The 12,309-nt window shown below is 57.7% G+C and overlaps 1 protein-coding gene and 1 long non-coding RNA gene across 2 annotated transcripts in view; one reads left to right on the plus strand and one right to left on the minus strand.

Moving 5' to 3' along the window:
• PINX1 (PIN2 (TERF1) interacting telomerase inhibitor 1) overlaps nucleotides 1-234 on the minus strand; it is a 47,115-nt gene extending 46,881 nt beyond the window's left edge. The window contains exon 1 of the mRNA XM_037526544.2: nucleotides 172-234. Within this exon, the coding sequence (XP_037382441.1) occupies nucleotides 172-190 (19 nt within the window). The 5' untranslated portion in view covers nucleotides 191-234. The remainder of the gene's footprint in view (nucleotides 1-171) is intronic.
• Nucleotides 235-2,070: 1,836 nt separating this feature from the next.
• LOC129146801 (uncharacterized) lies at nucleotides 2,071-2,560 on the plus strand. The gene is made up of 3 exons (XR_008554060.1): nucleotides 2,071-2,090; nucleotides 2,236-2,306; nucleotides 2,458-2,560. It is a non-coding gene; the product is annotated as an uncharacterized LOC129146801 (long non-coding RNA).
• The last annotated feature ends 9,749 nt before the right edge of the window (nucleotides 2,561-12,309 follow it).

A 12,309-nucleotide genomic window follows, 5' to 3' on the forward strand; every position in this document is an offset into this window, starting at 1 on the left:
GACACCGGCACCCGCAGCGGCCGGGGGGACGCGGGGAGGCGGGCGGGGCGGCAGGGCGGGCCGAAGCTGGGGCTGCCGGCTCCGGGCCCCGCGCCCGCGCCCCTCGGCCCGGCGGAGCGCGCCTCCCGGGAGCTTCACCCTCGCGCCCTCGGGGCTCGCGCCCTCACTCACGCTCCGCCAGCATCGACATGTCGCAGCGCGGGGGACGCGGCGGCCGCGGAGCAGCGGGGCGCGCACGCCGGGCACACGGGCGGCAGCGGCGAGGGCGCACGCTGTGACGTCACGGGGCGCGACGCGCTCCGGCGCACGCGACGAGTGGGCGGGGCGAGGCGACCTGGCAGAGCGCGCAGACGCGGCGGGGCTTAGGGGCGGGGCTTAGGGGCGGGGCTTGGCGGAGGGGGCGGGGCTTGGCGGAGGGGGCGGGGCGTGCGGCCTCCCCACCTGGGCGCGTCTGCTGCGGGGCCAGCGCTGGACGCGGGCCCCTGGTCACCCCACCAGCCATCACTCCAGGCCGAGCCCGGTGCTTCCCGAAATAAACAGCCCTTAGGGGCCGCGGAGTGGCTGGAAACCGCGGGAGTTTCGCGGCGGGCGGCGTCCTCTTCACGTCCTACCGCGGCCCTCAGAGACGGGCCAGGTGGGTGGGAGGCCAGGTGGCTTCAGGGCAAGGCAGGTAGCTGGGCAGATGGTAAATGGCAGATTAGATGGATGACAGCCTGACTCTGATACACCCCATTCCGTCTGTGGGATCCCCAGGTAAGCAGTAACTGCACTGGGGGAAATGTCTCTCTCGTCTTCAAACAAAATGAAGGTTTTTGTTGTTGTTGTTGTTTCCCTGCACTTGCCTTCTGGAACTTTGCCCCTATCAAATTCCTCTCTGTATCTGCGTCATCACCTAGCAAAATCATTTGAACTCGACTAGGGACTCCGTAGATACTTGTCTGCAGGGGAGTGCAGGTGAGCTTCTGGCAACGGGAACCTCAGGCAGACAACAAGGACATGGATCGGGACAGGTGACTCCCAGCTGCGGGTGACAGTGCAGGGGGAGCCTTCTTCTCATGAGCGGAACACTGAGTTTCACCCGGGAGCCAGGAGAAGGGACGACTGGATTCCTGTTCTAGATGAAATCATTAAATAAGGAGCCTAGTCAGCCCAGGTGAACCTCTGCACGCCAGCAAGAGGACAGGAATGCTGGCGAATCCCTGCTATTGTTGGGGGCTCCTGGGGGCAGCGGAGGGAGGAGATGCGAGGTCAGTGAGTTCCCGCAGTCCAGGTAGGAGCAGGTAAGGGACCACGGGGAACAGGACTAAGCCGGAGCTGAACTTGCACGGCATTAGGAGAGCAGGGCTACGGGGTCGTACGCCACTTAGCAGCTCTGTTTGATTCGACCAGGAAGGTGGGAGGTGGTTTTACAGCCCAGAGAACAGCAGCCGGATGGGAGGCCAGCGTTGCTCAGCATCACGCATGCCGGCAGATGACTTCAGGAAGACCGTGTTGTTCCTGGCCACACTGTTACTGTAGCTCAGGTGATGTTTGTCACCCCAGTAAGGCCGTGGGGGGCAGAGAGTGGCGCCTGTGGCTGGGTGAGTGCCGCCCGGAGGCGCTGGTGGGCACCCACAGGAATGTGTGGAAGAGGCTGCTGGGTGAACGCGGGGCAGACGGGGGTTTCCAAGATCTGTTCCAACCCCGGCTTCCCCGTGCCTGGGACATCTCTCGGGACCATTGACTGAGAAAGCTGGTGTTCACTTTGGGATTTCCAGACAATCACAGAATCTTCTTTATATCTTCAACTGGTCATCAAGAGTGGAAATTGCACTTTTAAGGAGCATGCCATGTGGGACGTTCAGTGCTGTGCTGCCTTCCCCTGGCACAGCCTCTTCCGGTGGGGTCCTCAACGGCACACGCGCCTGAGACCGCCAGGGGACCTTGTGCAAAGGAGAATTCTGCTCCAGCAGGGCTGGGCGGGGACCAGAGACGCTGCCTTTCCCACAAGCCCCAAATGCCCAGACGCCAGGAGAGACTCAGGAATAAGCAGTTTTCCCGGGAGAGCAACCCAAGGTTGGACACAATAAAAACTGACTGACTGAGAGCAGGTAACACTCGTGATAAAGCTTGACTGGCCTGGGTGTGCGTTTAACTGGGAGGGGCGGCCGGGGAGGGGCGGGCGGGGCGAGGTGGGCAGTGAGGGGAGGGGAGCCCCGTAGTCCTAGTCACGGGTACGTCGCTCTCTTCTCGCAGGGATAATCGTCACTGAAAAGCAGCGCTGGGGGCAAGTGGTGACTGAGCTGTTTTCCTCGCGTTATCGAGGTGTGAGTGCAGATGGGAAGGGGCTGGCGCGTGTCGAGGGCTACCGTGTGTTGCTGGAACACCGTGCGCGCCTGAAGGGGCTACCTCAAGCAGATGGACACACGCGTCACCCCGCACATTTACTTACTTACGTATTTCTTTACTTGTTGAAAGGACTGAAGACCTGCTCTGGGCACACTGAACATTTTCAATACGGCGTCGCCACCAACCGTCACCGCCGCGGCCCAGACCCTCGGGACCCACAGCGCGTCCTGGCGCCCCCACCCCTGCCAGTCTGTCCTCCATCCCTGAACACTGTCCTTTGAACACTGTCTCGCGAGTGGAGCCCTACGCCATGCAACTTTTGGATTTGGTTTAGATTCTGTTTGGTTTTCCCTCAGCACCGTTCCCTGCGGACCCACCCCAGTGACTGCCTGTTCCGGCCGTCTCGCCCTGTAGAGGCTCCGGGCAGCGTCCAAGGGCGAGAGGACCCGGCCTCTGCCTGCTCAAGGACATCGGGGCTGCTTCCAGGTTTGCTTGGACGAGGCAGTGTTCCTGGAAGGTTCCCGTCTAACAGAAACAGCCATTTGCTTGGCGTCAATGCCCAGGAGCAACTGCCGTGTCGCACGGCGACTGTACCTTTACACCTGGAAGAAACTGACGAAAGCGGCTTCCACGGGCTGCGGCGTGTCCCTCTCCGCCAGCCACGCGGCTTGTCCCTCTCCGCCGGCCACGCGGGAGCGGGCTGGGCGCGGCGCTCTCCCGCCGGGCTGTCGCTCTTTCGGCCGTGCGGGGAGATCCTGTGGTCTCCATTTGCGCTCCCCCCTGCTGACGACGTGGCACATCTTTTCACGAGTCTACCTGCCATCTGTGCGTCCTCTTGCGGAAACGTCCGTTCGTGCGTCTGGTCCACAGTTCACCACGTTTTAAAAGTCAGCTCTAGCTCTAGAGCTCTCACCGCGCCCACCGTGCCCTCCGTGCCCTCTGAGCCCTCCGTGCCCTCCGATACTTCAGCAGCAGGAAGCACAGGGCACAAGGGCAGCCGCTTGCACTGTTAGAAACTGTGTTGCTAGTTTGCTCCAGTCTTTACGGGCCTGCAGCAGGGAGGACAGGTGGGGCCTGGCTGGAGTGTGGTCAAGGAGAGGTTTCTTGTCTGGGGTGGGCGTTGTTCTGAACTCTGCAGTTGTCTCCTTTAGTGCTCACAGAAATCCCTTGGGTGGGTGATGCTATTGCGCCCACTTTACAGTTGGAGAAATGGAGGTGCAGAGAAATTAAGTTGTTTGAGCCAAGAACGACACCTACATGACCCCACCTCACAGCTGGCGCTAGTGTCTTGGCACTGTAAAGGGTAGGGCTGCCTGGGTGAATTTGGGGTCTCACTTAAAAGGGAGTCTATTTACTGCATCCGTTGCCGGGGAGAAGCTCCTGTCCCTGGGAAGACCCAGAGAGGCAGGAACACAGGGTGCCCTGCCCAGCAGGGTACTCTCCCATGTTATGTGGAAAGCTGGTGGGATCCGGAGAAGGGGCTCTGGAGCCTGACGAGGAAGCAGACGCGGTGTGTAGGGAGCCAGGCAGGAAGCGAGAGATGAGGGTGCATGTGGCCCCCCACCCCCATGGGAGGCTGTGCCCCATCGTGTGGAGGTGCTGTGGGTGGGGGCAGAGAGCACCTCTGATCCTCCACTTTATCCTCTGAGGGTTCTTGCTGTCCCACCTGCTGCTGCGGAAAGGCCTTGGGGAAGCCCCTGCGCCTCTCAGCCTGTGGCGTTGGCAAAGGGGGAGCACCGTCTCATTCACAGAAAGAAGGTCATTTCGGGTAAGGCCACCTTCCGTTGCGGGAGGCAGGCTCCTGTGCAGGTGACCCCGGTCCTGGTGGCCCACAGGTCAGGTCAGTGGACTGGAATCTGGGGGGCGGCAATAGCACAGAGACCTCTGGCCACGGAAGAACTCGACATTCTGGATCGTGTTTGCTCCCCACGGCAAATCCCCTGGATTCCGGAAGGGGTGCCGGTGCCGGCTTGGATGAAAGCGTTTAGCAAAGCATGTGGACTCGAGGAGGAAAGATTTGGGGCTAAGGGTATTCGGGCCTCCCATGTCTCTCTCCCGCACCCAAACTCTTTAAACGGGGGGACCTCACAAGCCGACGGTCACCTGTCTGTGCAATAATGGGAATTTTGGAAAAGAGATTTGGAAAGGAGTGGGCGGGGCGGGGCGGGGCTTTCTGCCTCTTGCCTGCTGGAAGAAGAGTCACCAGACTCACCCCTCGGAGGGCTGCTGAGCCCTTGACTTTCTAGTCGGCCCTGAGTTCACGTCTGACGCGTTGACTTAGGCCTGAAACAGCGTCCTCGTGAGCCCCCCTCCTGGGCTCAGGCATTCTCCCGAGAGCCTGACCAGGGCCTGTGGGGGTGGCGGACAGGGGATGGGGGGGTGTGTGCCCACCCAGCCTCATTCCGGGGGAGGAGCCGGAGGGAGTGCAGAGAGTTACTTGGTTACAAAGGTTGGGAAGGGACAGGCAAGGGAATGGAAAGCCGGGAAAACTGAGGGAGGGGAGATGGGCCAAGTGGCTGACTGCGGGGACTCACCGCCCCTGCAGCCGAGGACGAGGACGGAGACGCCCCCATCTGTTCTCTGGTCAAATCTTCCTCCTCCCTCTCCCCTCCTCCCTCTCTGACTCTCCTTCCTCCATTCCTACTTGACCTGCTCTCTCTCTCCCTCCTGCCTCCCTCTCTACTCTGCCCCCCTCCCTGTCCTCAGCCCCCCTCCTTCAGAGTCACCCCACTGGACCAACTCCCACTGGGAAGAAAGGTCGATACCGACACGGGCCGCTCAGGTACTGAGCTGCTTTCTCCCCAGACGAGGCTCTTTAACACTGACCGTGTCCAAGAGTCAGGGTCACGGTCTGGAAGCTCCTGGAATTGTTAGGGGATGCCCTGCAACAGAATCAGCACCCCATTTGCCAGATATGCTTCAAAAGACCTCTGAATGCAAGCCCAGTGCAGGGGCTCCTCACGCCCGCTCCCCCGCTCTCCCAGCGCCTCCGGCCCAGCCGGCCCCCTGCCGCCCAGCAGATGAGCCCAGCCCAGGTCCTGTTTACCCTGGCATAGCCACGAGAAATTACCCCGATGGAAACCCTTTTGTTGGATGTCTGTGGGCTGCACCAGAAGGCAGCTGGCCCCAGGGAGTCATCGAGGGTAAGGCCTTGGGCAAAAAGAGTTACATTCAGAAAACACAGCCTGGGACTCCTGTCTCTCCCACAGCGCCCGCCTTGAACACTGACCTTTCTCTCTAGCTCCTTCTCTGCTTCCCCATGTGCTTGGGCTCTCCCCGTCACCCCGGCAGCAGCCTGCATTGGGGTGCGCGGTCCTCTGCAGGGCGGCCCCACCTGTGGGCAGAGGGGGCGTGTCAGGCTGTGGGGGCAGCTGGTGCCCGGGGCGCCCACTTACCTCCTCGTCGCCCCTCCCAGGTGTCCAGGGGGCAGGCACAGGCGACGGCGCAGGCGGGGGTCCCTCGGGCGCCCGTCCCTCCCCCGCGGGCAGGAAGGAGAGGCACACGCACACACGTGTTATTAAAATGAACTGTTTATATTATCTCAGTTGAGTCAATACATTATAATGTATTAAAATGGAAAGGTACAAAATTGAAATAAATACTTTCTGATTCATGTATAAATCTTTTTTGTCAAGATGACTTTTATCGTCAGTACATGTCACAAGAAAACATTTAAAATGACACGGAAACAATCGCTGAAATCATGGTGCATGGAGGAAAAAGGTGAAGAAAACAACTTTTGGCTTGTTTTGGCATGAGACCTTGATGCAATTTGGGTTCCCCAAAACCACGTGAAGGGTGGTAAAATAGAAATGCTCAGAACGGACTTAAAAAAATAAACAGGCTTTACAAAAACCCTCTTTGTGATTAACCCAGCCACTTCTCGGCATGGTCTGCGCTTACAGTAGATACATTCATTATTGTCCACAGGAAGACAGCACTGCGTTGTGTTTGAAAGAGCTTGGTGGAGAGGCTGAAGAAAATGCTGAAGGTGGGTAGAATGTTCGGGAGAGCGAGAAGTCTAGATGGTCCCCAGGACAGGCACTGAGGAGGATGGGCGCGGAGTCTCTGGAACGAGAGGCGGGGCCTGCACCGTCCAGATCTGAAGCAAAGCAAGACCGAAGGACCCCGAAGGGGTGGGGACGTGAGCGGGCGGGGGAGGGGGGCTCTCTCTGCCTGAGCCGGGCTGGGCTCGCCCTCAGCCAGATATTTCTGTCTCAGTGAGAGGCTCATGCAGCCCTTAGGGGCTGGGGCTGGGACTCTTTTCAGGCACAGCAGCAGTGGGGAGACCAGGAAGGGGGGGGGCTTGACACTGGGTCCCCTGGAAGGGGCGTTCTCTTCTGGTTCTGACTGCTTGTTAGGTGGTTGTTAAGGCAATAAGGACTTTAGCAAACGAGAAGTTAAGGGCAGCTAAATTCAGCCAGATTGAAGGTAAACAAAAGGCCAGAGGGAGTCCCTTCTCTCAGCTACGTTCCCCAAGCACGGGAGGCCTCGGCCCCGAAGCTCTGAATTTACAGTGTGCAGTAGCGGAGGGCTTGCCCTTTGGAAGGCTCCATGGAAAAGAAGGCTCGTCCCTGACCTGGGGAGACCTGACCGAGTTCCTACTCTCTAGACTCTTCCCTGAGGGGCTCTCCTGGCGGGCAGGCTGTGCTCACCCAGCTATCGAGTGAGAAGCAGAAGCACCAGGGCTCGTGCAGAGCTGGGGCAAGTCCTTTGCTGTAGACGCTCTGGCCCGCCCGACAGCCTGTCCACGCGGGTCCTGGAAAGCCAGACCAAGGCCCACCTGCCCCAGGAAGCCCTTGACTTAGCTGGAGAACGGGACTAGCCTTTCAGGTTCTGGAATGTTCCCCCTGGCGCAGATGGAATGACAGCTACAAAGGCCACAGGAATGTGAGGTCTTAGGAAGGTTTGTGAGCCCGTGTGTGGGTCCTGAGGGAAGTGAAACTCTTTTGACTTGAATCCACTCACAGGGGCACCCAGAAGTGAGACCACGACAGGCAGAAGAACCTTGTCCTTCCTCCTTGCTGGGGGGCGGGGGGAGGCGGGGCTGGGGGCCGGGGTTGGGGAAATGACCTGTCCTTCTGGGCAGACTTCAGGCAAGATGCTGGGTGATGCTGTCACCTTGTAAATGGTTAAACTGATCTCAGACCCTACAGCACAAAAGAAAAGAAACTGATCTCACTTTCTCTCTGAGGCTTGTGTTCTCAGAAACAGCTTTCTTAGCGGACCCAGCGAGAGCAAGCAGGAGTGACTGAGCCGCGAGGCTGGCTGGAGCCGGAGCCTGTGAATGTGGGGGTGGGTGTTGGGGTGGGGTCCATCCAGAGGCAAAATTCAAAACTCCACTTATCTAGAAGAATGCCTCTCCATACTCCCCCAGCGCGGGCCGGCCTGCACCCAGCCAGTGAGCTCAGCCTGGACCTCGGCCCACTCCACAGCCGGTACAATTTTACTTTTTTCCCTCAACCTTGGCCCCCAAATCTATAGAGCCTCATTCCTGTTGTTAACTGGGGAGGCAGATTTGAGTTTATTTCCTGCCTCCTTGCCAGTGTGTTTGCAATAAAACTTTCTTCTCTCAAAGCCTGGCATCATGTGTGTCAGCCTCCGTGCGCATCGTGCAGGGAGCTCACTGCTCGGCAACAACTTGACTGCTAAGACTTTGGAACTGGAGGCCTGGCTCTCAGGCACTGGATGAACAAAGGCCAGCAACTCCTTGCTCCAGCCAATGCCGCCCACGGGAGCTCGGGAAACAAGGCAGAGAAGCGCTCCTTTAGCATCAGTTTGCGGTCTGCAGAGCTCTCCAGGAAAGCCTGGGGGCTGAGGCCGCAATGGCGCCCATCGCTCAGGACCTCTTCACAGGCGGGCATTTGTGGGAACAAGATGTGAGGGAAGAGCGACATGTCAAAATGGCCAGCGTCTGGGGCCTGGGGCCCTGCCTGAGCTTTCTCCGACGGAAGCCCTCATCTTCTGGTCCCTTGGGAAGGGGATGGCGTTTTGTCCAAGGTTCCAGGGGTCACCATGACGGACCAACAAGGAAACAAATGTGACTGTCAAGCCTCAGGAAGGAGGCTGCCACGAGCTGACTGTTGCTGGAGCTGATGGGTGGGTGGGAATTGGTCGTGCAATTCCCCACACACGCGTTTAGTACGGGCTTTGAAAAGACCACAGTGCAAATCGAGAGGTGAGGTGGCTTAAGGCCTCATCTCACAGACGGATCCCAGGGGGCTCACACCCGAAGTCTCAGGGGAACATTCCTGAGCCAGAAGCAGCCCAGCACCCTCTCTGCGGGGGTGAGGACACTGGCTTGGAATTATATTTTAAATACAAGGCTCCATTAAGCGCGTCAACTCTGCTCTGACCATGTTGAAAAGCAGGGGGCTGTTTTTGAAAATCCTGCCAATTAGCCTCAAGAAAATCATAATGGCCAGTACCCGTTAGTGTCTGTGGGGTTTACAGACCCCTTCTGGGGTGCCAGTGGGGCCCAGAAAAGGCAGCAGCTTTGGGGTTGGGGTCCCGGGTGCCACCGCGAGGTTCCGTACTCTCGGGCTGTGTCCTGCAGGCACGTTTAGGAATGTTTGGGACCCAGGAGCTCGACTCTCCCCACTGACTAACAGTTTAGCACACAAATCGCAGCAACCAAAATAACAGCGAGCAGAACTGAGAGTCTGCACGGCGCCCCGGGTGGGGAGAGCGCAGGGGCCCACGGTGAGGGGCTGTGCTGGGAAGGCGGGAAAGTGAATGAAAGGTTCTCTAGTTTTTAAAAAACACATCATTGTCTAGTAATGATGACTAACACCAAGCAAACTGGCTTCTGGAGCGACGGCCTACCCTGCGGGGCATGACTCTGCCTCCTTTCAGGCCAGAACTGAGGGCCGTGGGCAACTGGCCCCACTCGGCCGCAACCCCTGGAAGCCCCCACCCCTGCAAAGCCCCCAGGAGGTGCTCCCAGCGGGGCGCCCTGGCATCTCCTAGGGAGAACGTGCGCCCCCTGAGGGTTAGTGGGGCACAGCGGCCACCGCAGCCACTCCTCAGGGGAACCCCCGCCAGGAAAGGACATCGACTGTCCCCCTCGGGCGCTGGCTGAGGGCTGGTGCGGGAGGGGACCTCATATTTATGATGTCGGAGGGGGGTGTCAAGGGTTGGGACAGCCACACTCCAAGGGAATCCTGCAAAGCTTCCACTCAGGTCCTTGACCTCTTGGAGAAAGGGCAGGGTGATGGGACTGGAGTCGAGACATTTCTCCCCTGAGTAAGGAAAAGACTTACGGGCTGGAGGCCGCGGGGCCAGCGGCAGGGCCGGGGCAGTGGCCACTCTCAGTGAAGACGCTCGCTGCTAATCGGGAGCAAATCTCAGTGGAGGTTTACGCTCTCCCTGGGGCACGGCCAGGGGCCAGGCTGGCCCCCCTGCCTCAGGGGCGGGCTGGGGCTGCAGTTGGGGGTCCGCCAGGAGGACATTCCTGGGCCCGTCATTCTGTGTGGGGAAACACACCTCGCCCCGAGCTTCCCCTCTGGGGTCAGCAGGGGAGGCGCGCGCAGGAGACTCACGGAGGGGGATGGTGAAAACGCTGAAGACTCGCTTGGAAGAAAAGGCTATGGTTTCCCTCTAGATCCCCGAAAGGGGCCTGGATGTTCTTCCTGGAGAGTTCGGGTGCCTCGGGGAAGGGAAAGCCGGAGGGTCTGGAGCAGAGAAGGGGTGGGGGGCCCCTTAGAGCTGCGGTAGCAAGAGACGGTAAGGGCAGGGGGTCGGCTGAGATTCTGTTGTTTCTAATTCTCACTGTTCTTCCTTGGCCTTCAAAATACAGTAAGCCAGGCCTCCCGGTGGCGCAGCGGGTTGAGCGCCGCTCTGTGAAGCTGTCCGCAGCCTCTGCAGCATGGGTTCGATTCCCGGCCGGCCAGGGAGATTGCCACATGGCGCGGCAGACCTCTCCTGTCTCGCCCGCTGCTCCCCTCAGCAGCGTGTTTCGTCAGTCTGCCTGTTCTGTTCCCTGCTCTGTCTCTGGTGAATCCTGTACCCCAGCTCTTCCATAAAAATAAAAAAAAAATTTAAAAAGCATAGGAAGCCACCGTCTCATTTCCTACTCACACTCCCAAGGCTCTTCACTTGGCTCAGAGCTGGGTTTGGAGTCTGTGCTCACAGCCCTGTGGTTGCTGAGAAAATGAACCCTTTTCTTCCTCGTGGACCTACATAGACCATGACCACTTGGGGAATGTCATCTGAATCTCACAAATTATGGGGGGCTCTAAGGTCCTGGTGATAAGTCGGAGTGGGACGGAAGAGGCCTGTGGGATCTGACTCTGGCCTCGCTCTACCTAACGTGCTCCCGGGGTCGGTTACTGTCCCTCTCTCCGGGCTCAGTCTGCTTCTCTGTAAAGGGAGGGGCTGGGGGCACAGAGCTCTCAGCCCCTGACGTGCCTCTGTGATGCTAGAGATCAGACAGCAGGTGGCGGCTGAACCCCACCAAGTCTCCACCAACCTAGTACCCTAAGGGAACAAATCTTGTTCCTGGGGATGGGGGTTTTCTAGCAGGTTCCTTGGGACCCCCTGACTAATGACACGTGGGACGTGGAGGGGGGCATGTTCAGGCTACCCTTTGCGCTAAGTTCCGGCCAGGGAAGAGCCAGCAGGACAGGTTCCCGCCAGTCTCCAAAAATCTGCCCTGTGCAGTCAACCTTGACTCTGAAGAAACCATGAAGAGCAGAAATGCAGGCCTCAAGCATACGTGCCGGTTCCTAGCCATGGGGAGAGGGTACCGCCTGCGATGGGGTCTACCAGAGTGCGGGGCAGGAAAACATAGAACGGCAAGCTCCTCTGTACCCTGGAGAAAAACAAGCCACAGATTCTGACTTAGTTAGAGAAAAGACAGGGGTCAAAGATTCAATCCATTCCCCACAGCGATCACCTCCTACTCGGGGATCTTTGCAAACGGTGCGGAAGCCAGGAGGGATCCCTCCCGAGCACCTCTCGGAGCCCTCCGCCAGCTCTCACTGCCCTTCTGCTCACATGGAAGTCTGTCTCCCTGTCCACTGACCTGCGAGAGAGTCTAGGTACTGTACGTATAAAATATAAATCTTTCTGAGATACCTGCGCCGTGTCTGCCTTTCCTCCTCTTATATAACTAGACTGGGCGGGGGTGAGGGGTGGGTGGGTGTCGCGGGACGAGGAAGACCACAGGACCGGGCCGGGGAGGAGCCAGCCTTTGTCTACAGGCCGGGAGCTTCAGATCTGGACCGTGCAGTGAATTCAATGGAACACAACTCAACAGAAATCGCCGATGAGACGTCTGTGCCAGAAGCGGACTTCCACAACCTGGTTTTAAGGAACAGTAAATACAATAGAGATAGATACACTATGCTCAATCTCGAGTCAGGATAAAACAAGTCATAAATAGAATTATGCTAAATTAAAGACGGACGTCATAGGGCTTAGTCTGGCCAACAACCAATCACCATTAGAATCAAAGAGTAAACCGGCCTTTTTACCGAGGACCTCCACGACATTTCTCAATGCACTAAGTACATCTTAACCATGCAAAAATACACAAACATCTTAACTAGGTTGTTTTTTGTTTTTTTTTTGTAAAAAAAATCAAACACCAACATTATGCATCTTTGTTAATTATATTGGTTAAAGTAACAGCCAGAGGCCGCCAAATATCAGATACACCATGTACATATTTTTATACAGAATCTGGACGACACAGCATTACACGTCAGAGAAAGAGAGAAAGAGAAAGATTATTTGTTCCTTTGTGGGTTTGTTGTTGTTCAGTAAAAAAATAAAGTAAAATATGAGAAGCAATGCTAAGAAGGAAAACACTTCAACAAGTCACATCGGGAGAATTGCTCATCGGAAGTACAGGGGAAGAGAGTTCATAGTTAGGTCTGTGTCTAGAATCTTCTTCACTAAGAAACGAAAGAGCACAACAGGTGTATTGGTCTGGAAAAGCAGAAGGGGCGGTAGCGTCATGCTGTCTGCTTCTCAGCG

This window comes from Talpa occidentalis, unplaced genomic scaffold, assembly GCF_014898055.3.
Source record: "Talpa occidentalis isolate TD23 unplaced genomic scaffold, MPIMG_talOcc4v2.1 talOcc4.4, whole genome shotgun sequence".
Classification (NCBI taxonomy): domain Eukaryota; kingdom Metazoa; phylum Chordata; class Mammalia; order Eulipotyphla; family Talpidae; genus Talpa; species Talpa occidentalis.